The sequence below is a fragment of the Hoplias malabaricus genome, chromosome 4, assembly GCF_029633855.1.
Source record: "Hoplias malabaricus isolate fHopMal1 chromosome 4, fHopMal1.hap1, whole genome shotgun sequence".
Taxonomy (NCBI): Eukaryota; Metazoa; Chordata; class Actinopteri; order Characiformes; family Erythrinidae; genus Hoplias; species Hoplias malabaricus.
The window spans coordinates 66,246,848-66,273,029 of NC_089803.1; the positions used below are offsets into that span (position 1 = coordinate 66,246,848).

At 40.5% G+C, this 26,182-nt stretch overlaps 1 protein-coding gene across 1 annotated transcript; it reads left to right on the plus strand.

Annotated features, from left to right (window-relative positions):
* The first annotated feature begins 5,099 nt into the window (after positions 1–5,099).
* Positions 5,100–26,182, plus strand: lrig3 (leucine-rich repeats and immunoglobulin-like domains 3). The gene is made up of 19 exons (XM_066667920.1): positions 5,100–5,621; positions 10,838–10,909; positions 11,025–11,099; positions 17,835–17,969; positions 18,196–18,339; positions 18,637–18,780; positions 18,992–19,135; positions 19,997–20,140; positions 21,299–21,379; positions 21,497–21,568; positions 21,685–21,756; positions 22,180–22,343; positions 22,602–22,931; positions 23,199–23,480; positions 23,617–24,087; positions 24,184–24,342; positions 24,554–24,694; positions 24,940–25,197; positions 25,331–26,182. The coding sequence occupies exons 1-19, from the start codon at positions 5,422–5,424 to the stop codon at positions 25,546–25,548; spliced, it is 3,306 nt and encodes a 1,101-aa protein (XP_066524017.1). The 5' UTR covers positions 5,100–5,421; the 3' UTR covers positions 25,549–26,182.

The window sequence follows — 26,182 nt, forward strand, 5'->3', positions numbered from 1 at the left end:
GTCCTTGGCCAGACCCTGGGACGTGCTCCAAAATACCTGGCAGGGGCTTTTTGGGCGCCATTTTCCACAGATCCAGGGTGTGATCTCTTCTGGAGCTCATACAGCACAGAAAGCGAGAAGGAATGTCTCTAGAAGGTAATATGTCTGATTAAACAAATCAGATAAACAAAAAAGGCTTGTAATGGAATTGCGATACATTTGCACAAAAAGCCCCAGCTATATTTCAATCTATGTGACAGATTAACTACTTAATTCAGAAACACGGTCATAATCATAAGTATAGTTGTTGCAGTCTGAACGAATGGAGACTTGGTGTGAACTGTAAGCCTGTTACCATCACTATATTTAACACAACCCCTGATGGCTATTACTTACAATATAGAACGTTATTATGGGGAAAAGAAACTGTATTAAATAGGATGCATTATATATATATATTTATTTGTCATGTAGTGTAGCATGTATAAAGTAGAATGGGTTACAACTTGACGTATTATGGATTTACATGCAAAACACCTCAGTACTCTGGTCTGTAACTCACTCACTCACACATTCACTCACTCAATCATGCTAAGCAAAGTGCTCCACTAGGGGCATTATTCAGTAAAATGACCCCAAATATAAAGATGAACTAGACCTCAAGCAGCCATTTTAGACAGCGGTGAGGCTAGAATTCACAAAGCATTAATATTTCAATAAATGATTCTGGAACAGATTCCTCTACATGTGTTATTATGATCATTGTCACATAATCTGATTCTAAATGGGCTCCAAGAGTTTTTCGTGAACACACACTCCAGTCTTAATTTAGACTTGGATACATTTTGATGTATATTTATGCAAATAATTTGGGCTAATTGGGTGGATACTGGGAGTTCAGTGTTTGCTAGCAATGTTAGCCCAAAACAAAGTCAAGTTTCATTGATTTTATCTAGCAAAAAATCTGTTTAATTTAACCCCTTTGGGAAAAGATTTTTCCACTTTTAACACGTTCGTACAGTATCTACTGTGCAATGGTAAAAGTGCGCAAAATATATTCAGTTGTGTTTTTGTACACAAAATGATATAATTGGGGTGCAGCAGGTTAGTGTCGCAGTCACACATCTCCAGGGACCTGGAGGTTGTGGGTTCGAGTCCCACACCGGGTGACTGTCTGTGAGGAGTTTGGTGTGTTCTCCCTGTGTCTGCATGGGTTTCCTCCAGGTGACTGTCTATGAGGAGTGTGGTGTGTTCTCTCTGTGTCTGCGTAGGTTTCCTCCGGGTGACTTTCTGTGAAGAGTGTGGCGTGTTCTCCCTGTGTCTGCGTGGGTTTCCTCCGGGTGACTGTCTGTGAGGAGTGTGGTGTGTTCTCCCTGTGTCTGCGTGGGTTTCCTCTGGGTGACTGTCTGTGAGGAGTGTGGTGTGTTCTCCCTGTGTCTGCGTGGGTTTCCTCTGGGTGACTGTCTGTGAGGAGTTGGGTGTGTTCTCCCTGTGTCGGCGTGGGTTTCCTCTGGGTGACTGTCTGTGAGGAGTGTGGTGTGTTCTCCCTGTGTCTGTGTGGGTTTCCTCCTGGTGACTGTCTGTGAGCAGTGTGGTGTGTTCTCCCTGTGTCTGCGTGGGTTTCCTCCGGGTGACTGTCTGTGAGGAGTGTGGTGTGTACTCCCTGTGTCTGCATGGGTTTCCTCCGGGTAACTGTCTGTGAGGAGTGTGGTGTGTACTCCCTGTGTCTGCATGGGTTTCCTCTGGGTGACTGTCTGTGAGGAGTGTGGTGTGTTCTCCCTGTGTCTGCGTGGGTTTCCTCCGGGTGACTGTCTGTGAGGAGTGTGGTGTGTTCTCCACATGTCTGTGTGGGTTTCCTCTGGGTGCTTGGGTTTCCTCCCACAGTCCAAAAACACACATTGGTAGGTGGAAAGTGTTCCTAGGTGTGAGTGTGTGAGTGAATGTGTGAGTGTGTGTCGTCCTGAGAAGGACTGGCTCACCATCCAGGGTGTGTTCCCACCTTGTGCCCAGTGATTCTGGGTTGACTCCAGACCCACCGCAACCCTGAACTGGATAAGCTGTTACAGACAATGAATTAATTAATTAATGATATAATGGTAAAACAAGGCACTATAGAGAGAATACTTCACAGTGTTTATATAATCTGTATAATAGATTTTTTTTACTTCTATTTTATAATATGTATGCAATTTATTTTAAGTAAAATTTAAAACAAATCCATTGCGTTGGAACTTTTTCCCTTTCATTATCACACTTTCTTCAGGGGATGTTCATGATTGATTTGTTCTTGCATGGGAGAGGATGGGGTTGGCTGGTTCTGGACCAGCATGAGGAAGAAATCAGTCAATTGTGAGGAAAAGAAAACACCTTCTACCCTAAGGCTGATCTTTGCCACACAGATATATACCCAACACATGCACACATGCACATGCAAGCATGCACACATACCCACCCCCTCCCCCCTACAAAACCTCAAGTCAAACTAAGTCCTCAAGGGATTTAATCAATCACCAAGTCAGAGCGAACTGTTTTGCACTCCTCCTCATACATTATGGCCTCTGTACCTTCCATGATTGCTTCAGTGTGTGAGCCCCTCCAGCAATCTAAACGTGGTCTGAGTTATTCAGAGTCTATGCTGTGGAAGAAAGTATGTTATCAAAACAAGTCTGTAGACAAGTAATTTTGCTGAGATTTTAATTATGCTGTTGTGTATACCACAGAACTTTGGGGAAAAGAGACTGTTCCACAAAAAAATTAAAGATATTTCATACCTTAGCACAGTGTACATGTCTTTACTTTCAATGATAAATGATATATTTTTCCATTTTGGGCTTATATTGTTATGGGGTTGGTGCAGCCAGTTTAATCTGTGTAAAATATAAAGAGTAGAACTGAATCTTGATATCAGAAACACAATGGTGTGATGCAAAATACCTACACTTACCTTACAAATCTTTACTCATTAATAACACAGTAATGGAAATGTTACAGCCCCTTTTTTGGTTTAACAATCAGGCGATCAGTCGACTGCATTGAGTTTCTACATGCAATTACAGTGCTGAAGGCAAAAAGCTATTGCGTTTTCAACTCCAGAATGGTAAAACAAATGGACTGAACAATGAAACTCATTTTACCCCCTAGAGATGTCGGCAAATATGTGTTGTTTATTTATTGACCCGGAGATATCGGCAAATAAATGCTGTTTATTTATTGTAAGAAAGCTGAGTTAATAAGAATTGATCCACTTATTGATGATTATATGGCACAATCCAATTTTAATTTCAGCTACTAACCTAGTTTTAATGAGAATGTTGGTTAATTAGGTGCCAGTACAGAATCTATACCATGTCAGATGTAATTAATGACTGAACTTAGTAGCCTTGATTCCTGAGAGTGGACCTGAACACTCGAACGACCAGCAACTGTTCCTGAACCATTTCCAGAACAGTTCACACTGTCACTGTAAACATGCGAATAATTAAACAAGAGGTCAGTTGAGCAATACAGAGAACAGCTGGTGAGAAGGTGTCATATCTTTCAACTCAACTATGGTTCGTCTTGGGACTGTGAGTGAATTTCAACAAGGAATTTGGGCATCAGAATATATGAGGTCTATCGGCTGTGAAGGGAAATGCTTTAAGTGCATCGTTCACACAGTAGTCTACAGACAATAGGCACATAAGCATGCCTAAGTGTATTCTATTCAAATGGTAATAACAGATAACAGCTGAACATGTCTTTTGTTTTCTAAAGAATGCAGATAATGTTAATCATTACTCCTTCCAGGAAACCAGATTTTTGTTATTTACCCCAATTGTTATAACTCTGTTTTCTTCATTAAAAATGTTCTGATATTCTTTACAGTCTTATTTTTGGGTCTATATTCCACCACATTTTACTTCTTGTCTGAGGTCCACTGAGTTCATGCTCCAAAAACAATGTGTAATTAATGATTACATGACCAGTTAATAATTCATTAAAAATCCGTTTTTTTATGCTGTTGTTGTTGTTGTTGTGTCTTTAAGACTGAAGTATAAAAATAACTATTATTCTGATGGGCTTCCCTGTTATATGCTCTATTCAAAAAGCAGTTCAATCTGAAACAATGCTTATAATTTATAACAGTGCAGATTAACACAAACATTTTTTATCTCCGTTTCTTTTCTTTTTATGCTGCTTTTTGATCATATTTTGAAACTAAAACATTTTCACTGTTTTAGTCTCACTGTGTGTATTCAGGATAATAGCAAAGAAATAATGAAAAGTTTTAAAAACTTTACTTTCACTTAAAGTTAACAATGTTTATGACTTCTGCTGTAAATGTAATTTTGTAGAATACCATTAGATGGCACTTTATGGAACTGGCTTATACTCACTCCCTCGCTCATACATACTCACATTTAGGAATTCTCATCAGTCACTTGGTGATGTATCTGAAACAAGGTAGCTAGCTGCCTGGGTGATTTGCTGCCCATATTGTCTCAAAAGTCAGTGTCTTAGAATTCATACATTCTGACATGAAGCTACCAGTAACCAAATAGCATGAGACACACTGCACACAGTCTGCATAAATCACTGTGAATTCTTATTGGAAATAATATATTGAGATGAATCCATATCTTAAATTGTAGAGGAACCTATTTGGTTCCTCCACATTGCTGCTGCTTCTGTTATTTTCTTCTGAATAGTGCACAGGATTATAGGAAATGTAAGGCAGCGAAGGATAGCTATATCTGCTTGCATACAACATTGGTCAAAAGAGATTACCCCAGAACGGGGTGTTATAAAAGTTAGATTCAGAAATGACTCAACAACACCTTTGTCCCTCAGAGACCTATTATTAGACATATTCAAATTAACTTCCAGGCAGTCTTTGTGTCTTGTTTTTTCGTTTCTTTCAGTAGAGTACATCACCTCACTAAGGTCTTTAATTATAAAGTGAGGAGGAAAATAGTTTATCACTGATAAACATTGTGCCTTTCTCCGAGCTAAGCTAGCTCAATTGTTCTGTGGACTACATTACCCAGAATTCTGCTCGTCACTTCTCCTCCGCGAGCCTCGTGTGGCTCGACCAATCAGAGCGCGTGCTACGGGGCTCTGGAATGTTGGTGCGGGGAGAAGAAGGGGCGAAAAAACTTTGGAGCAGAAAGAAAGAAAGAGTTTCACATGAGGATGGAGGATGGCTCGGGGCCGCGGAATTAACACTTTTTAACATTGTATTAACTTTTAAGAAGACTCGGGACTTCGAAATTTGAAACACGGAGCTTTTTTTTTTGTTCCCTCTGTGTGTGTGCGCGCGCGTGTGGAGTTTGGACTTACCTCTCTCTCTTTGGGGGAGAGTGATTTTTTTTTTGACCTGGGTGTTTTTTTTTTTCCTCCGCGAACGGGTGACTGTTTCTTGGGGATTTTTCTTCGTGTTTTTTTTTTTCTCTCTGTGTTAAAATGTGTATGGCGGGGTCGGTGAGCTGCGCGGTGTTGGTGCTCTTTCTCTGCGGAGCCGAGCTCGGTTCGGGGGAGACCGAGGGTCCGGAGCCGTGTCCGTCTCCTTGTTCGTGTGAAGACACGGCGGTGGATTGTAGCCGCAGATTCACTAAAGGATCCACGGCTTATCTACAGAAAGTGCCCTCCTGGGTCACAGTGCTGTAAGTCTATATAAATATATATATGTGTAGATATATATTCTAAGATTCTGTTAAATACAAGCGTATTCTGAGTGGTAAAAAGTGTGTACAAATGGATAGTTAATATATTATGCTTTAGTTCTGTGGTAAAAATTAGCATTAACGTTAGCGTAGCTCACCGTGTCTTTTAGTAATTTCCATCTTCTCCAATTCCTAAACACTAAATTTGCTTTCCGTCTGCAGAAGTGTGATCTCTGTAGTGAATGTGTACTTCAGCTCATTAAGAAAAAATAATCAACAAATCATTAGTAATCTTAATGCCATTTTCCAAAAGTGGATAAACCTTTGAACAGGTCTGTACTGTATTAAAATTCTCAGATGTGTGTGTTATGCCTGAGGATGGCCGTTTACACTCTTTTGTTTTATTAATGACTATTATTTCAACACAACTTTAAACCTGTACAGTGCCTGGACCCCAACTTCAACTATCTACTAAAACTGAAATGACAAAGAAGCTGATTTGAACAGAGGAAATAGACAATCATCTTTTCTCTTATTTACTCTTTAGCCAATATTATTGTTATTATTTTTTACTGTTTTCAGAGCACCCACTTCATTTTTAGTTGATTTAATCTGCGTAAAACCCACAAATGACAACACAATCCACACAGTGGTCTTTGAAAAAGCCAGTCTGATGTGGTCTTTGGGCCTACAAACAAACCTCCTGTATCTGAGTGTCCTCATAGTGGTTCTTACCACTAAAACTCATCTGGTCACTCATTGAACAATGTTCTTTCACATGGTGCGAGTCTTTAGACTGCTTTGTTTTCTTTCCAGGCCCTGTGCTCAAGTGCTTTAATTTGATATGTAGGAGCATTTCAAACTGAAAGGCAGAGATACCTTGAGGATCTTCAGGGGTATTTTACACCTGAATTGAGCCTTTGTGGTTATGCTGAAGGGATCCTGACAGTGGTGGTCCATTGTATTAATTTGATTGCATCTTAAAAGGCCAGGGCACTGGAATTCTTCTGGATATTTAGTTGTTGTGGTGTCTCGTTACCTTGGGTTTACTTTATATTCTAAAAAGAATTGCTTATGTTTTGGCCACAGATATTTGCCCTGAACTGTGTTTACTCATTTACACCCTCACACTTGATTAACATTTAATGAAAATGGCATATTCCATCTCAGATGTTTCAGTTACTCTTAACCATAGCAAGACTACTACTTATTCATTTTGGCAATTTGTTGTTTATCGAATAATACGTTTATATTTTACAGCATACTTTTGGGGGGGGGGGGGGGGGTCTCATACTGTCAATGTTATACCATAATCAGAGTAGATTTTTACTGTTATAACAGCTGTTATTTACTTCTGTTCAAATTTGTAAGACAGATGTTTATTTTCTCTGACACTTTGCCTAAGTTGTAATTTTTTTTCCACCACTACTTCAGTGAGTGCCAGTACGCCTCCAGTGTGTCTTACTTGACATATTTAATCATGTGGAAAAAGGAAGATCTAGGTTTAGGACTGAAATACTGGACCTGCCCTTTAAGGCAGTTTGTGAATATTTCCTTTGCTCAACAGCTTGGCATGGCTGTAAAAAAAAAAAAGTCTGGAAAGTTTATAATGCCAGAAAGAGGCCCCTCCTTACTCTCTGTCGCCAAAAACAAGTCACAGCTGAGGGGGAATAAATTCTTTCTGCCGCACCATGCTAATTTATTAGTGGCTCTCCAGCACATCTTAAAGCCTTCAACTGGCCGGGCCTTTGTTTTCCCGGGGCCCATTATTTCTGCTGAATTAGCAGCTAAACCGAACAAGCAATGGAAGCCATTAAGGAGCCACTCTGTGTGGATCAGATTGTGTAACTCTTGCAGAGTGAGAGAGAGAGAGAGGGAGGGAGGAAGGGAATGTGAGAGAAAAATAGGGAGAAAGGGGAGACGAAAAACAAGGCCTCAACCCCAGTTCTCTCTTTCTGGGTATTAACAGAATGGAGGATGAGCTTCAGTCAATACAGTAATGCTGCATTCTGTTTAAACGTAAACGTGTGTTTCACATTTGCATTTGAAAACATGCAATGTGATAATTTCATGAACAATCTCATTCCTTGGACGGACTGCAGTTTAAAGCACAGAAGCTTGCGCGAGATTTTAAATTGGATCGTCATTTCATGAATCCGTGTAAAGAGCGTATGTGCTCTTGTGATCTGTGTATTTTGGTCACAGCTTGGTCGTACTATACTAAAGTTCTGGGTGCTCTTTTGCCGTTTCTTTGCACCATTTCCCTGTTCTGTTGATGTTAACAGTAATTTAAAGGCAGGAACTGAACGTGTTTGATTCAAGTATTAGTGCTCATGAAGGTGGTAAAAGTAGATAATCAACACTTGCTCCTCAGTGACTCGCTCTCCCCTCTGATTACTCTGCAGGCCCAAGTGTCCTATAAACTAACATGTAAGCTTGGGCATGCCTATCTTATCATAACAAAGAGGCTGGATATGTTGGTTTCTCCCTTTCTTTTGGCACCACTGGCTGTGTACTGCACAGTAACCTCTAACAGCCCAGTACTTATCTGATCCACTTATGATATGGATTTCTAGAGGAAGCATGAGTGTGATAACCGCACTGTTTTATCTGCTGCTCTCTGTACACCTCCTTGCCCATTAGGAGGCCATAGATCTGAAGACACATGGGACAATATCTAGTGTTGTTCCTCGTTCATATTTATTTTATTGGCCTATGCAGATTTATAACTTAAAGATTTGATTATAACACATTGCTAGGCTTGTTTTTTATTTGATTGATCTATGAAGAGTTTCATTTGATGTCTGCAAATTCATGTGAAATTTCTGTGAAACATATTAAGAGCCAAAAATAAATAAATAAATAAATCAGAAACCGGTGCCCAAAGGAAATGCGTGCTTATGGAAATTAAATTGGCCCTCGTTCTCATTGCATTGTGGATAGATTAAGAGTTGTTACCCCCCCCCCCCCCCCGGGATTGTGCTTGCACTGATGGAGTCCAGATGAGGAGGGGGCAGGGCCCAGCTGAGGAGTCTGGCACCACAGTGTTGATGGAGCGCAGCGTCAGGAACACAGATTTTACTGAGTGCAGATTCCTTCTTGCCTGACTCTGTCAGTTCTGCTTAAGGCCTGTTTTCAACTACTTCTTGCTGCAAAGAAAAACAAAAAGGAACATGGCCACACTGATTTTAGGCCCACTCTCATAGCCAATCATATCAGCTCTTGGTCTGAGGAAAAGTGGTTAAGGCTTATTTTCTTGAAAAGTTTTAAGAAAGTATTTTTTGCCATAAAATTAACAAAATGATTTGTTGAGACTAGATTTGTATGACAAGGAAGATCATTCTTTAAAGTACATAAAGTAAATTTTTGTACCATGTTTAACTGTCTGTTCCCTAGCTTTTGTTTTCAGATGCTGTAAAATTATTATATATTATGAAGCTTAGATGAAGCTTACAATCCTTTTGTACAATTTAAATGTTTTTAAACTGAATCAGACTGATTAATGATCCTGCACTAGTAACAAGTAAATCTAGAGTTAAGTTTCTGTGATGAAAATCAGGAAATTTGAGCACTGTCCTGGAAAACTACAGTTACAAAAGCAGGCCAGATACCAAGACTGCTCCTGGGACAAGAAATAAAATTTGGGACGGCTTTTTTTTTTTTTTTTTTTTTTTTTTTGGGATAGCAAGAAATCCAGCCCCCAACCTTGATGTTAAATTACATGAAGGTTTGGTTTAAATACACCATTTCAGATATTGCTAGATGGACATTTATAAAAGTAATCAGAATTACAGAAAGCAAGCAACATTAAGAACAAGGCAATTTAATATATGGTATGTTCCAGACCTCTCATTTATTGATTAATTGTTAAAAAACAAAAAAATAGACATTACTTATCTAAATTTATGTGCATTTTTAAGGCATGTTAAATACACAATAATATAAATATTTATGTTGCTTAATCCTTGATTTGAAAAGAGATTATTAAACATTGACTTGTTGCATTATTTCTGACTGAAAATAATTGCAGATTTTAGACCATGCCAGATTGCTAGGGGTGGGCAGTATCATACCGTCTCAAGATATTATTACGGTATTACCATGGGGAGGGGGTACTCTGTCAGGCTGCGCTGAACCTTATATCTTTGAGTACAAATTCGAGTGAACAGTCCGATAGTGCACACCGGCACATGCTTGACGATAAAAACACGTTTCTGAGAGAGCACATTTCAGCAACTGGTGTGAAGGAACAGAAAAGTTTGAAAATAAGCGAAATAAGACGGAGTACAACTGGCGCTAACAGGCAGTTGTGGTTCAGCACACCACAGCAGATTGTTCAGCGAACTGAGGCTCAAAACACACATATTTAGAATATAAAGCCATGTACTTGTCAGCACAAAGCAGAGTGAAGGATTATCTGAGTATTTTGTCTGTTTGCACTTTTCTTCCCCTCTTTTAACTCAAACTCGGCGCTAAACTTACAACTGCAATGGGCTACGAGGCTTGTGTTTTTCCCCAGCACTTATTTTCACACTGTGACATCAGCACTCATCAAACCCCCACAGCGCCCCCTCCCTGTGGCTCTCTTAAATGCACATGAACATTTTAGCCGACTTTTAAAGACACAGAACAGAAATTAGACACACCACACACACGTCATAAATACCGCCCTCCTTTTGAGATACCATCCACATTTTTAAACACTGCAGTATTATCGCTATACGCTAAACCCAACCAATTGCATAATACCACTTTCTGCAATATCAGTACTGCCAATTTTAATTTTGACTGTGTCTTTTTACTGTCATGTATAGGATCCCACTTTTGATTCAGCTGAACAAAATTATGGTGGAAAAAACCTTTGAAGTTAAAAAAAACTACCAAGATTTGAATTAAGTTTGTTCAAAGTTTCACTATGTAACTGCACAGGACACAAATGGGTTTACACCATGTTTGTCTTATTCTGAATTCCTTTTACGTTGGAAAAACACCTTTAAAAAATACAACAGGGGCATTGAATTATGTGGTGTATGTTGCATTGGCCTTTTAGTCTCGATAGTTGAGTTGTTTTGGTGCCTGCTCACTTGCTCCCTGGGGCTGTTTAGACAAGGTTTGATTAACACCACGGAGAAACCCTTGAGCTAATCTATGTAGTTTTTGCTAAAAGGCACCACACTGTAACTGTGCCTGCCTCTGACAAATGCCTTTCTTCACAGGGACCTGAGTCATAACAAATTACGAGCACTTCCTGAAGGACTGTTTACCAGTCTGCAACACCTAAGTGAAATGTAAGTATGCTTTGTGCTTTGTATCTAATATTAGGGCACCTGCCTCCAACTCCATGTTCTCATCTGTTCACAAGTATAGGATATGCAACAAATCATCACTTTTATGTTTTTGCAGAAAGCTGAATAACAACGAATTGGAGACAATACCACATTTCGGCTCACAATCTGGGAACATCACTACTCTCATTCTGTGAGTATAAATTAAAATTTTATTTTGTTCTCATTCCTACAGAGTGGCTACTCTTTTGTGCTTTGTTTCTTTATTTTTTTTAAATCATGTTTACTACTACTACTACTTAATCATGTTTACTACTACTTATAAGTGCTGACCCTTATAAGATCCTCTGATATTTTTTCATGCATAACACAGTTTATGCTAAATCAATAAAATCCTCAAACATGGTTAAAAATATGTATGAAATATCATGAAAGACTAGATTGAATAATGATAAATGTTTGTGTCCTTGGCAGATATGTTTCAGTGAATAGTTCAATTTAAACAGTTTTTCACTTACTCAATCAGCCAAGGCATGCATACTTCTCTTTATTTGTTTAATTTTGAAGTTAGATTTACATGCCAAAGTTTTCAAACCTCTGGGGAAAGAATATTTTATTTACTTTCGAAGTACAGGAGGTCCTCGGGTTACGTCAGTCCCGAGTTACGATGTTTCGTGGTTAGGACACATCTCCCATTTACTGTATAAAGCCTTGTTTCGACTTAAGTGGTTTTGCGTCGTAAACGTTGTAACGCAAACTTCGTGTGTGGTGTGCGCGGTGGAAGAATACACGGTTACGTGGCTCAGGACCGAGTAGGATAGGTGTTAGGATAGGATAAGTGCTTACAGTATGTTATTTACGTACAGTATGTACGTATGTTCCGACTTTGGTTGGAATTGGTAAAATTGGTTTACGACGCAACGTAGGAACGGATCAACGTCGTAAGTCGAGGACCCCCTGTACATACATCTCTCATGGGCATAGATTTTTCATCAAATGAGTGCTTTAATATAACACCTAGATTTCACTTAACAAATTAATAGGGAAAAGTCATTCGTTTAATAATCACTAGGTGCTTGGCAGGAGCACACCGTGGACAGGGCGCCAGTCCCTCTCAGGGTATTATATACTCACCCAGTCACACAAACACCCACACTGGATTGTCTATGGGAAACTGGAGAACCCAGAAACAACCCACACAAGCACAGGGAGAGCACACCTTCTCAAAGACAGTAATCCAAAGCAGGGTTTGAACCCACAATTCAAGGAGCCTGGAGCTGCGTGTCAGGGGACACTACCTGTTGTGTCACTTTGTCATCCTAGTAGGAGAACTGAATATGGAAATGATTTTTAACATGATTACTTCCCTATAGAAAATTAATAATTTTATATATCAATGTAACCCAATTTTGATGTGGAAGTGCATGTATGTTCAAGTTCTTTATTTAGGTATGCGTAAAGCATTGCTCTGATTTAGACATAAATTTGATGAACTGAAAGACTAGACGCCATATCAGTCTCAGTCAACGTGTTGCGGCACGAGAACTGCTGAGGGCTGCTCAGGTGTGTAACCGCATAGGGCTGTTTTTTACTCATACACACACACACACACAGGCATATCCCCTGCATGCAGGTGCTAATGAAGAAAGTGGAAACTATGCCTTGCTAAGACAATTGGTATGCTTGATTATCAATAAGGTATTTGCAGTGTCATTGTAGACTCCTGACTGTAAAAATAGTCAATAGTTCCATCCGTCTTTCTAAAACATAATTACGTTTTTCACATCTAACCTTACCAAAAGTCTGGTCAGATGAGGTGTCATAAGATGAAACACCTTAATGTTTTACGCTTACATTTTTTAAAATGCTTTACCCACACACATTCTTTTAAAATAAAGATGTTTTGAGGCTCAATAGTGAATCTATCAGTGATGTTCATGTGTATGTGGGTGGTATTTCCTATTGGAAAGAGAACAGAGCTTGGCAAAGCCATCTGATGACTCTTTCTCCTGCCTTGGCGCCTGTAATAAGAACCGTGGCTGCTGTGAGCCAGCAGAAAAGAGTGGCCTCCTAGCTATGAATCAGAATAATGTAAATGTATTGAATAAAAATTTTAACCCCACAATAAAGCTATAAGACATTTAAGATAATGCTCTAATTCAACATCTGATCATTTCCATTATTCCTGTATACTGGAAATTATATTTGTAGTTTTATGTATGTTTCAAGGTTGAAATAATCTTTGTTATAATGATAATAGGAATATTATCTGCTCATTAATTAATGAGATTAGTCCAAGACTATCACCATTGCCTGATTGATTTAGAAAGGTAATTAATTTAAAGTTATGATTTGGATAAATTATTCAACCTTGAGATCATAAGTAAGCCTTATAGACAGGCTGAAAATTACCCACAAGGCACCGTTTTGAAAGAAATGAAACCTCCAACAGCAAGACTATGTTTATAGTGAACACTGCTGTTTTATTACATATGCAGAGCTATGAAGGCTGAATTCATCAAATTTTATTAAATGTTTGTGTTAATAAATTGCAATTAATCATGAAAATAATCCACTAATTATGCAGTTACTTATTCATTCACTAGTGCCAGCCATGGATTAGGGGCACAGGTTTAATAAATTCAAATGATTAGGAAATTAAATTTCAGAATGTAAGGTTTCTTACCAGGTTATATATCTGTTACGTTTAGATATTTCAGTCTTCTCAAAGAAGCATTAAAAGTGCTTTTTTATCTTTAGCAAACATAAGTCTTGGCCACCCATTTCAGTAAATCATGATACTTCACACACAGAAACAAAAACCTGGTGTTGAATGTGTAGAATAAATTTCAAAAAGGAGATGTGCCCCCCCCCCCCCCCCCACACACACACACACACACCCCCTCAAAGGGAAAGAAAAGGTATGGAAATTGTTCAATTAATTAAAATGATGATGAGTGAATTGCTCCCAGCTGTTTAGCTATCTGCGTTTGTTTTTGCGCTGAGCTTTGGGGTCAGGGAAGTCGACGAGAGCTGCCGCTGTGTCTGCTTTAATGTTTAAATAAGAACTAAGTGGCATTCGATACTCCAGCATGTCTTTTTTTTTTTCTTTCCTCCTCCCCTTGTATGCCTTGGAGGAATGGGAGGGAGGGACAAAAGAAAAACGAGTGTTGGATGCGTGTGCCATAGAGAAAATGGATGGGGAGGTTTAGGAAGGCTCCGGCGTTGGAGCCATCTCATTAATTTCTGTAGAAGCAGATCCTGACTTCATTGGGAAAGTATGCTGAAATTTAATTGACTTGCGAGAAGCTAATCGTTTTCAGTGCCCTTGGTGAGTGTGTGTGGCATTGCGTGCTCCTCAGCTGATTTCAGAGCCAAGATTTTGTTTACAGAATGGATTTTTTTTTTATTCTGTAAAATAAGGACCTCATATGCAGTCCACACACACACACAAGTCACACAAGTTATAGCTATATGCTGAAGTCGACATTGGCTACTGCCCATTTCATATTTTCCACTTAAAATGCAGAGACTTTTTTCCCACCAGACCAGATGAATTTACACATGCACACAAACAATTTTCTCTATGTATTAGCAATAGCAAAATTTCTTTCACTCCTGTGTAGTATCCACAACTATTTTCATCTATGTAGCTACATATCTAGCTACTTTTTAGAACTCCATGCATTTCTTCGTTGCCTGCCATGAAGGCGGAGTTTATTAAAAACATGTTTTACTGTCAGAGGCAAAGCTAACAGTTTAAAAATTAGACAATAATTATTGTGTCCATTATCTGTAAGCGCTTATCCAATTCAGGGTCGCGGTGGGTCCAGAGCCTACCTGGAATCATTGGGCACAAGGCAGGAATACACCCTGGAGGGGGTGCCAGTCCTTCACAGGGCAACACAGACACACACACACACATTCACTCACACACTCACACCTACGGACACTTTTGAGTCACCGATCCACCTACCAACGTGTGTTTTTGGACTGTGGGAGGAAACCGGAGCACCCGGAGGAAACCCACGCAGACACAGGGAGAACACACCAACTCCTCACAGACAGTCACCCGGAGCGGGACTCGAACCCACAACCTCCAGGTCCCTGGAGTTGTGTGACTGCGACACCAACCTGCTGCGCCACCGTGCCGCCCTCAATAATTATTGCTACTGTAAAATGGAATGCTAAATTAGAGCTGAAGGGAATCTGCATTATGTTTTTTATTGCGGTATGATTATTAAGAAGGTTGGGATGTTATGATGGAAAAATTGACTCTACCTGGGAGACTTATAGTTTAGCCCTAGTCCTTTATGCTTGTTAAATATCAATACAGTGCTCATACATTTTTTATAAAATATGTGACCGCGAAGTTTTCAGTACTAGATGTATTTACTTAGTGGAGTCCATTTGTTTTATCTGTCTGACCATGGCTGCCGCTATAACACCAGATATACATTTCTTTAATAACTTTGCGCTTCCTGCTTTGAAAGAGTATAGTTTATTGTAAAAATTTATCATATGTCCTCATTGGCACTCAGTGGAGGTGCGAAGTAGTGTCCCTAGTCATGAGCTACATTTACCTTTAATACTACCAAAAAATAAGTTCAGCATGTTTGTGCTTGACAGCTGTGGTAGCCTTAGCTCAGACAGCTGACAGGCCAAGGCCTGAAACGATTAAAGTAATGGCGTGTAATGAAGCTTATTTGCTAAAAATTGGCTGAACAAATTTGAAGTGTGTGTAGTAAGAAGGCACAATGCAACGCTTGTTTGTCTGCATCCTGAGCTGGAAGGAGGGAGAGATGAAGAGATAAGCTGGGAGTCTTCTGCACTCTTTCACTCACATCTCTCATTCACACAGTCTAGTTTAATTTTGTAAAGCCGACATTAGCTCTTTGGGCAGATGTTGAAAAAGGAAAATCTCTCTTTAGAAGCCTTAGGGAATCCCCAGTGTGGTACAGGATGGAGAGTTTCACGTAGTACAGAGTTTTGAGCGAGAGTTTTAGGAGCTCCTGTGATATTTAATGAGACATAGCAGGTGAATGAGTTCAGGGCAGTCAGGATTAGGAAATTGTTGATATATATTTTGATATAAGCAGTGATTTAAAGACTTCTATTCATGCCAGAAATCATGTATGAGATCCCTTTATATATTGATTACAATGATGAAAAAAAAAAATCTAAATCAGTTACTGGTCTCTCACAGTTACCTGTTTTCCAGAAAGATCCAATAAATGTAGATCCTGAATAGGACCGGAAAGAATTTAAAGCAATCAACTACTGGCAAAGCAGTACCATAACCACACCACTGTATATCTCTGGCTCACCAATACTACTGCCCTGATCCAAAAGGAGGTGCTAAATCATTTTGAGGAGTCAGATCAGTGCTTGGTGTAATAGGCCGAGTTATTGGCAGTATACTATCGTCGTCTCTGTTTACAATATCTTTCCAAGGCCTGGGCAGGTAGTAGAAGTTTCACGAGGCCCACAGCTTTGTTCTTCCTTTCTCCTTTTTTGTCTTCAGCCTTTGAGAGAAAACTGGAAATTCAGGATGGCTCATACCAGGGCAGCAGCCAGGGGGAAAGGTGAAAACAGAGACCCAGGTGGTGTGTGCCTCTTTTGTCTGCTAGCACAGAGGCCGTGGTGCATGCAAAGCCCTGTGCAAATCTGCACACAAAAGGGCGGCTTGTACCCTTTCTGTGGGTGGTTTGCCTCTGCTGATGGCTGGGACTTTTTCTATTTTTTTAATTTTTTTTTTTATAACAAGAGATAGAGAGAGGGGATTGGGTCTCTGTATTCCTATGTTGGAAGTTTAGAGACAAAATGAGGTAGTTTCTACAGATTATTTAGAACTGAATCTTGAAAAACTGAATCATGATAGGCTTATGATCCCCACTCCCCAACGGATGCCAAGGAGGAGGAATTACACTGGAAGACATGTTGTGGCAGGCTCGTTTTCTCTCTCTCTCTGTCTCTTAAAGACAACCCTTACTAATATTGTATAGTTGTGTGTTCACCAGTAGGATATTAAATATATTAATGGCTTCAAGCTGGAATAATTTGGACATTATAAAACTATTGTAAAAGCCCATAATACATGTTGATTCATGGCCCCATTAAGACCACCCATGGACAGTACCTGCATGCAAGATATGCATAGGTATATTAAACCAAAGTTGCTAGTGTGGGGCATTGCTTTTTTTATCTGCTTTAGACCTTCTCTACAACTCTGTCATATATTCACATTGCCCTGGCTGTTGAAATGGGTCTAACATTGACTTAGTGTTCAGTTTCAGCCAAATAAAGTAAAGACACATTGATAGAAGTCTCTCTCTCTCTCTCTCAAGCTCCCTCTCCCCTTCTCCTTCACTCATTATTAAAATGAGTGCTGTAAATGCAGTAACTAGGCCTATGATCCACTAGGTTTTGAAGCTTGCTCTCTCTCTTTTGCCCTCACTCTCTCTCGCTCTCACTCTCTCACACACATACACAAAGGCAGCACTGTAGTCTCTGTTTATAACTGAGGCAGCCCGTGCACTGCAATTTAGGAGGCGTGCAACCCAGGAAATTGCTGGTCTCAGCCATGCCGTGCTTTCACTGAGGCAATGGTATTCACCAACCAAGTAATTGGCAGTTTTTTTTAAATACCTTGTAAGTAATTACCTTATAAACAAAATAACATGGCACTCAAGCAGTCGGCTGTTTTGACCTGTTGTGTGGAATGCCGACAGTGGTTGGCTCAGAGTGTACCTATAAACATGGCCTGGAATTCTTAGAGCTCATGACTAAGGACAATACATGCCTGCTTAAGGGATATATCATCGTGAAACAGCTCATTCTTGATGAAGACTCATGGAAGAGCATGAATGGGGAATACAATATCTCTGTTTTTCTGAATTAAGTTGACCCACCGCATGTTTGTTTTCAGAGCTAATAACAAGATCTCAAAAATATCACTGGAGCAGCTGAGACCACTTGTTGCACTGGAAACACTGGACCTTGGCAATAACAACCTGGTGGAAGTGAGGTCCGGAGCCTTCCCTCCTCTACCTCTGAAAAACCTGTGAGTAGTTCCTTTCTTCTGGAAACTGCATAAATTTAAGACTTGCCATGGAAATATGTAGCAGTCCTCCTGTATTTGCCTATGGCTGTAAATACAAACTTCTAAGTCTTTTTACCATGCATATGCTGGGAGTTGTTTACATTCAGAAGTATTTTTAGCAGATATTCTGTAAACTGATTGCATGCCTTTGTTCAAAGTTAATTATTTTTGTGTTTCCTTTTCTCAGGTACATGAACAACAACCGCATCTCTTTGTTGGAACATGGCTGCTTCACCAATCTCTCAAGCACACTGCTGGTGTTGAGACTTAACAGAAACCGTCTGAACTCCATTCCTGCCAAGATCTTCCAACTCCCCAGCCTTCAACACCTGTAAATAGCTTTTTAAAAGGCTGTTTTCCTCTCAAAATGGTCTTTGTTTCTCTCATCAGCTACAGCTATAATGGCTGCAGACACTTATCTTGTTCCTTCGTATTTTTAAATAAGATCCAAAGAAATCTTTGAATTTGCATGTCTTTGTGTTTCGTAGAATATGAAATTCTATATGTAAAGTCTATAAAAAACAGAAGTAATCAGATAATGTCACCCAGCAGTGTTTATAATAGCAGGAAAGGATAATCTCCACATATCCCCCACTTAGTAAACCTTTATGATGGCTTTTATCAACAGAGACCTGAGCAGGAACCGTGTTCGACGTATTGAAGGCCTGACTTTCCACGGGTTGCACACACTCCGCTCTCTGAAGATGCAGAGGAATGGAATCACGCGGCTTATGGACGGTGCATTCTGGGGCCTCAGCAACATGGAAGACTTGTGAGTGCACTGTTACTGTGGTTAAGTTTGAGTATAGTTCCACAGAGTTTTTGCGTATATTTGTTGAATAAAGCATATTCTTTGTTATCTTTTAAGTTTTCTTTATGGCGCTAGGACAGAGACTGTTGCAAATGAATGTTGTAATTGCACAAGTATGAGCTTGGGAATAATGTGCCTGTCTGAACGTGTGTGTGTGTGTGTGCGCGAGCAGGCAGCTGGAGTATAATAATTTGACGGAGGTGAGTAAAGGCTGGCTCTACGGGCTGCTTACCCTGCAGCAGCTGCACCTGGCTCACAACGCCATCAGCCGCATCAGACCAGATGCCTGGGAGTTCTGCCAGAAACTCGCCGAGCTGTAAGTGACATGTTATTTTCTTTTTCTCCCTTACTTTCTTTCATTCCTTCTCTCTCACTCTCTGTCTGTCTTTTTTTTTTTACTCTTGCTCTCTCTTGTATGCATGTTCTCTGTCTCTCTGTCTCTCACTCTCCACCTCTTCCTCCTGTGCCTGCCAAAATAATACCAGAGGGTGGGTGACTGCCTCTGCCTGGTCCAGTCTCATTGAAGAGGGAGGGGGGGCTGACAGGGGGAAAGAAAAAGAGAGAAAGCAGGGTGCTGCTGCTTCAGTGTAGCAGATAATGAGCAGGCTGATGGCAGTGAGAAATGTGTTGAGCTTTTGTTAGTGTTGTTTATGGCTGTGACCTGGCATGTTTGTTAGTCCACTCCGTGAGGGTCAGTGGAGTTGTTTTTGTTGTGTTTGGTGGATATTTTTCCCCTCATGTTCTGTTTCATTCTTTAACACACACACTCACACTCTCTCTCTCTCTCTCTCTCTCTCTCTCTCTCTCCCTCCCTCTCTGAATATTATTCTACAGTTTATTCAACAGAAACTTGATTTCCCCCCTGGTGATTTACACAATATAACAAGTACTAAAGTACTTTATAAGGACAGGCGTACTTGTACTATTTCAACATGAGTTCTAGTGGGTTTTTTTTACTTGCAGATATTTTGAAACCCTATAATTGAAGGAATGTATGTTGTATATAAAACACAACATTTTTTTTTAAACGGGTATTGAACTGTCATTTGTCAGTCAGCAGAAATTAAGAACAGAAAATCAGTTCCTAAGCGGTCTCTGTAAGCTAGTGTTATACCACAGTTTGTATTATCGTGCTGTCTGTTTTTCTCATTCAGCTTTGTTTGCTTGTGTCTCGCAGCGACCTGAGCTCTAATCAGCTGGCACGTCTGGAAGAAGGCAGCTTCATGGGCCTGAGCTTGCTCGAGGAACTCTCTATAGGCTACAACCGGGTCAGCTTTATCGCCGACGGAGCCTTCAAGGGCCTTTCACACCTGCACATGCTGTGAGTGGACCTTAAATAATTGGTAGCAGGCAAAGCTGAACTCTTTCTGCTTTCCATCATAAAATAATTTGTCGTAAGATGAGCATTGTAAATAATTTGTTTAATAGTAAAGCTGTCTTAATTCTGACATAACCTGTGGTCTTAAAGTAAAATTCCACTGTATGTTCAAAACCACTCATTGACATCATCTCATCAGCAACTGATTTATAAAGTCTTGGTCCTGTCTATGGTTATAAAAGGTGAAAAGAGATGTATGGCTGTAACTGTACATCAGTAAATTGTCTTGTGTGCTTCGTGGATGTCTGTATCTAATGGTGTGAATATCCAGGTGGTTGTTTTCATATGTTGTGGATTAGCATGTTGCTGTTTCGTAAATCTTTGTATGTGTGACTTGAGAAACTCCATACCTCAGTACCCTTCCCCCCACACTTTTTTCTTTTCCCTTCCTTGGGCCCTACTCTTAAACAGAACCAAATGGCAACTGAGCGTGAAGGTCAAGACAGGGCAGGTGTGTGTGTGTGTGTAGCCAGCCCCCACCCTAACCCAGTCATTTGTAACCAGGCATGCAGGGGAGGAAACTAGCTGTTTGAAAGCAGTTAAACATGGCGCTGGGGAGCGAGGTGGGATAAAGTAGAGGCCCCTGGTCCTGTACTCATAAAATGGAATTTATGGATATCAGGGAATAGAGGAAAGATTTTGCTAATTATTTTAATTTCTACTTTGTTGTTTGCACAGTGTAAGTCCTGTCATTAATTTTCCTCAAATCTTGGTGGTTCTTTTGTTTTATCAAACCGTTGCCTGTAGTTGTTAGTTTAAACATCCTGTGGTTCTCCAAGTTACCCTGTCAGCAAGTCAAACGTTCTGTTCCATAGTCCTATAACGTAAAGTAGCTCGATCATTCCCCCAGTTTTTTAGGCTGTTTTTAAAGGATGTCCTGGTTTATTTCTCATATATTTAAGTAGTTTTATGAATATGCTGAAACATTGCAAAAGATTTCCGTGTGTTTGTTTATGTGGATTTTCAAGGGTTAAGTTATGTCTCTGTTCTTCTAACACAAACACAGACAGAGTGGTTTTATGAGCTCTGCTAGCTCAGTTTTCAGGGTGTGGAATTTAACAGTGTGGTTTTGCTTTGATTTTTTGCCCTCTCTGTCTAAAGGGACCTGAAATACAATGAGATTTCCTGGACTATTGAGGACATGAATGGACCCTTTTCTGCTCTGAACAACCTTAGAAAATTGTAAGTTAATCTGAAGTGCTCTTAATTACATCTTTATGAAACGTAATTGCCATTATAGTTGTTTTTTTAGACTTCATTTACAATTTTTTTTATTCCCATTTAATCTTGATGTTTCAGGTTTCTTCAAGGGAATCGTATTCGATCAGTTACCAAAAAATCCTTCACTGGCCTGGACCTGCTGGAGCAGCTGTAAGTATTTTTTTTCAGTATTACAAGACTCAGCACTATGCAAAGCCTAATTAAAACTGAACTATAGTAGGCAACAGCTTCTGTAACCACTTTTCATTTTGCTCTTTTCATCTCAGTGACCTGAGCAACAATGCCATCATGTCCATTCAAGGCAATGCTTTCTCCCAGATGAAGAAACTAGTGGAATTGTAAGTGTGAAACCATTCAACTGAATAAGGGATACATCTGAAAAGAATCTAATTTCATTGTGGCACAAAGAAAGTCTGATTAGTGGCATTCAGCATTTGAACCGCAGAAAAATACTTGACTAACAGCAGTAAAAACAAGCCTTGTCATACCTCTGTGGTTATTTGATTCATGAGAAGAAAATGTCTGAATTGCCTTTGAAGCTCTTCCCTTTCCCTAAAATTGGGGAGGGCTCATTCTTGTGTGGGGGGTTCAACTGTTGTCTGGAAAATAAAAATAGGATTTGGTGTAATAGTTTGCTGGTCTAGATTATCCAAATGTTGCACATTTTTTAATGCGTACACCATGTTGTTTTTATGCCGTGATTGGATCATCATGGGTTTTACATTTTTTTTTGTTAATATTATCATTTTGCATTCCGCTAGGCACCTGAACACGTCAAGCCTGCTGTGTGATTGCCAGCTGAAGTGGTTCCCACAGTGGGTGGCAGAGCATGCTTTCCAGCCTTTGGTCAACGCCAGCTGTGCCCATCCACAGTTGCTCAAGTCGAAGAGCGTCTTCACCGTTAGCCAGGATGAGTTTGTGTGTGGTGAGTGGGCACCTGGGCCACATTTTCTGTGTGTGTTAGACCTGTCTGAGCATGACCGTTTTCCTGCTGGAAAATTTGTAATGGAAGAAAAATTGCTTTGAACAACTTATTGTTCTTGCGGAGTTGAACAAAAACAGAGCTCTCAGGTTTATTTTAATACAAATGTTCTCATTTTAAACGGTCATGGTGTTGGCTTATGGAAATCTTGCTTTTAAAACAACAAATGTTCAAATCATTCTGCTTTTCTTCTGTGAGCAGATGACTTCCCCAAGCCCCAAATCACCGTGCAGCCAGAGACACAGTCAGCCATCAAAGGCACAAACGTCACCTTTGTGTGCTCAGCGGCAAGCTCCAGTGACTCTCCTATGACTTTCGCTTGGAAGAAGGACAATGAGGTCCTAAATGACGCAGAGATTCACAACCAGGCTCACCTTCGCTCACAAGCTGGTGAAGTGAGCCAGGTCACAGAGTACACAACCACTCTTCAGCTGCGCCATGTGGAGTCCTCCAGTGAAGGCAAATACCAGTGCGTCATCTCCAACCACTTCGGCTCCACCTACTCTGCCAAGGCCAAACTCACTGTGCACAGTAAGTGCTGGGCATGGATGCTTCATGATGTGGCAGCAGATTTCCATTTCAATTACTCATGTTTGGATCTGAGACAAATTTCTAAGAAGTTTTAAAAATAAAAATATTGTTCACCAGTATTTTTATTAAAAAAACAAAAAAACTGGTTGTGGGATTGTTGTTTAAAGCTATGATTAAACTATAAGAAATACTATTTTTAGCAAAATACAAAGTCAATCTTTATATGTTTGCCTCTCGTGTTGATATCATCTTAATCCTGTTCCTCAGTGTTGCCGTCCTTTACCAAGATGCCCATGGATCTTACAATCCGTGCTGGAGCCACAGCCCGGTTAGAATGTGCTGCCACTGGGCACCCTACTCCTCAAATTGCCTGGCAGAAAGATGGAGGAACTGATTTTCCAGCTGCCCGAGAACGGCGGATGCATGTTATGCCCAGTGATGCGGTCTTCTTCATTGTGGATGTGAAAACAGAAGATATTGGAGTATACAGCTGCACTGCCCAGAACACAGCAGGGGCAATATCTGCTAATGCTACACTAACTGTACTGGGTAAGAGCAGTTCTGGGCTATGGTTTTTTAATATTAAAATCTGGCAGTGAGTCATACGTGGTGAGCAGGCTAGATTTACATCCAACACATCTATTCACAATGACTATTAATATCTGTTTTCCTCTATTCTCTTTAGAAACCCCTTCCTTCCTAAGGCCACTGATGGACCGCACCGTAGCAAAAGGTGAAACTGCTGTGCTTCAGTGCATCGCGGGTGGAAGCCCCCCACCACGACTTAACTGGACAAAGGATGATAGTCCCCTTGTGGTGACTGAGCGCCACTTCTTTGCTGCTGGAAACCAGCTCCTGATCATTGTGGATGCAGCAGAGGGTGATGCTGGAACCTACACCTGTGAGATGTCCAACCCTCTGGGCACAGAGAGAGGTAACGTCCGCCTGGCCATCCTGCCCAATCCAAATTGTGACTCGGGTCAGGCAGGCACCGGGGTGCTGGGCTCAGTCAGTGGATCAGAAGAGGATGGATGGACCACGGTGGGCATCGTCATCATTGCAGTGGTGTGTTGTGTGGTTGGGACATCACTGGTGTGGGTCGTCATCATCTACCACACACGCAGACGCAATGAGGACTGCAGTGTTACTAATACAGGTCAGCATTACTAATGTTCAGCTGTTAGCTTATATATGTACAATTCAGATGTGTTTGTGTGGATAACTTAGTAATTTACTGTTGTGTTATATGTAGATGAGACAAATCTACCTGCGGATATTCCCAGCTATCTGTCCTCTCAAGGAACACTTGCGGAGAGACAGGACGGCTATATGCCCTCAGAGAACGGCAGTAACCACCAGTATATGGGCGCCTCTATAGGAGGATTCTACATGCAACCAAAGGACATGAATGGTAAAATATTTCACCTGTCATGCCTGGCCAAGATACTTGTCTAGATTCAAGTTTAACTTTATGCTTTGGCATGTATATCAGTCAGGACCCAATGTACTAGTCCATTTCAATTTCTCTACATTTAGTCATAAAGCCTTTGCGTGCTCTGGTTTAGCTTTTCCACTTGATATGTAAGGTAAAGTGGGCTAATGAGCTTGTATGCCACTCACAGGACTCTGTCAACTGGACACAGGAAGTGAAGCAGACATGGAGGCAGCCATTGACCCTTTACTCTGCCATTACCAAGGGCCTATTGGATCCCTGCTGAGAAGAGGCAACCTGTACGGCCCAGAGCCCACAGATGCATATACAGGTGAGACAACAGCGTAATACCATGCTGGATTTATTAGTTTTGAATGTTTGCTCTTGAACAATGTAGCTAGTGTTCTACTTGGCAAATTGTGAGGGATGTGTTTTTATAACTTTGTTTTAAGCGCAGCTATTAACCACCAACAAACAAAAGCTCTTCTGTTGTGTCTAGCCTCCAGAGTCAGTGCCAGTTTAAAGAAGCCCTACAGTGCCTACAATCTTAATGTTCTCTTTGCTCTCCTCCACCAGGCTGTACTGCAGACCAGAGCTCTGTCTGCAGGGACTCTTACAGTGCAACCCTCCCCAGTTCTAAAAAGAGAGACTATTACCCTTGTGCTGCCTCTCTGTCCTCTGATCCCTTTGAGCATATGAGCCCAGGTTTGCTGATGCAGCTGCCTACCAGCAGCCTCCACAGGCCCTCACACCTGCAGAGCGAGTGCCCCTGTCCAGGGGAATGTGAAGGAGGAGAGTGCGGTCAGCCTCGACTGTTTTCAGGCTCCTATATGGGTGCGTCAGCCTTTGGGTTTTTTTGCACATAATAGAGATGATGGCGGTGGGTGGGTGTATTGAAAATTTGATTTTAATTTAAAACATTTTTTAAGATGTGCTGAACCTGGGCCTGTTTCTATTCCTATGTTAGGTACATTTGGTAAAGCTCCTTGGAGACCACAGCAAGAATTGTACCCCAGCCTCTGTACTTCTATCTCTCACAACGGAGTGACACTTCACGAGAATCCCTACGCTGCCCTTGATACCGACTCTGACCACGAGGAGGACCTTTCCCAGCACCTCTCAGCGGACCTGACCTGCAGCGTTTACGAGCAGCCCTTCGACAGCAACAGGACCCTCTGCTCATAGCACCACAGGAAGAGCAAAAATGACTATGATAATTTCCATTGTGTTTTTAAAGAGGAGGACCAAAAAGGAATTCTACCTCAGGATGGATGCACTTTGTGCACGCTGGTTTGAATGTAAAAGAGGAAATGAGGAACCTTTCACAAGAACTGAGACTGTTTTAAAAGGAAATGTATAGCCTTTGTTACTTTTGTACAAAAAAGATATTAAAATATATACATTTTTATAAAGTTTTATTATATTTTGTAAATTAACAGTGTAAATAGGATGCATTATTTTGCCTATTTTTTTTTTTTTTTTTTGACGATGTAAAGTTGTCATGAACAGACCTGAGTTGGAGGCTCAACCCACCTAAGGAAATTTTATTGGCTGGTCCACCTTTTTCTACACAAAGACTCCTTTGTAATTGCTGTATAGTTATATGTACTTTCACACGTCTTGTCCATCTGAGAGCTCGCTCGTGTAGAGTAACTCTTTAAGTGAATGAATACAAAACCAGTTTTAGCTTTCAACGTTTGACCCAGTTCTGTTTGTGAATTCATTTATCCATGCATATGCTTTTTTTCTTTTTTTTTTGGCTACAAGTAAAGCACCCTTTTGCACATATCAGTTCATGATAATAAAACATCTTACCATG

Coding starts and splice junctions, on each gene's coding strand:
- lrig3 (XM_066667920.1), top strand. CDS start 5,422: ATGTGTATGGCGGGGTCGGTGAGCTGCGCGGTGTTGGTGCTCTTTCTC. Junction 18,340..18,636: donor CTCCCCAGCCTTCAACACCT/GTAAATAGCTTT, acceptor TTTTATCAACAG/AGACCTGAGCAGGAACCGTG. Junction 23,481..23,616: donor TGCTACACTAACTGTACTGG/GTAAGAGCAGTT, acceptor TATTCTCTTTAG/AAACCCCTTCCTTCCTAAGG.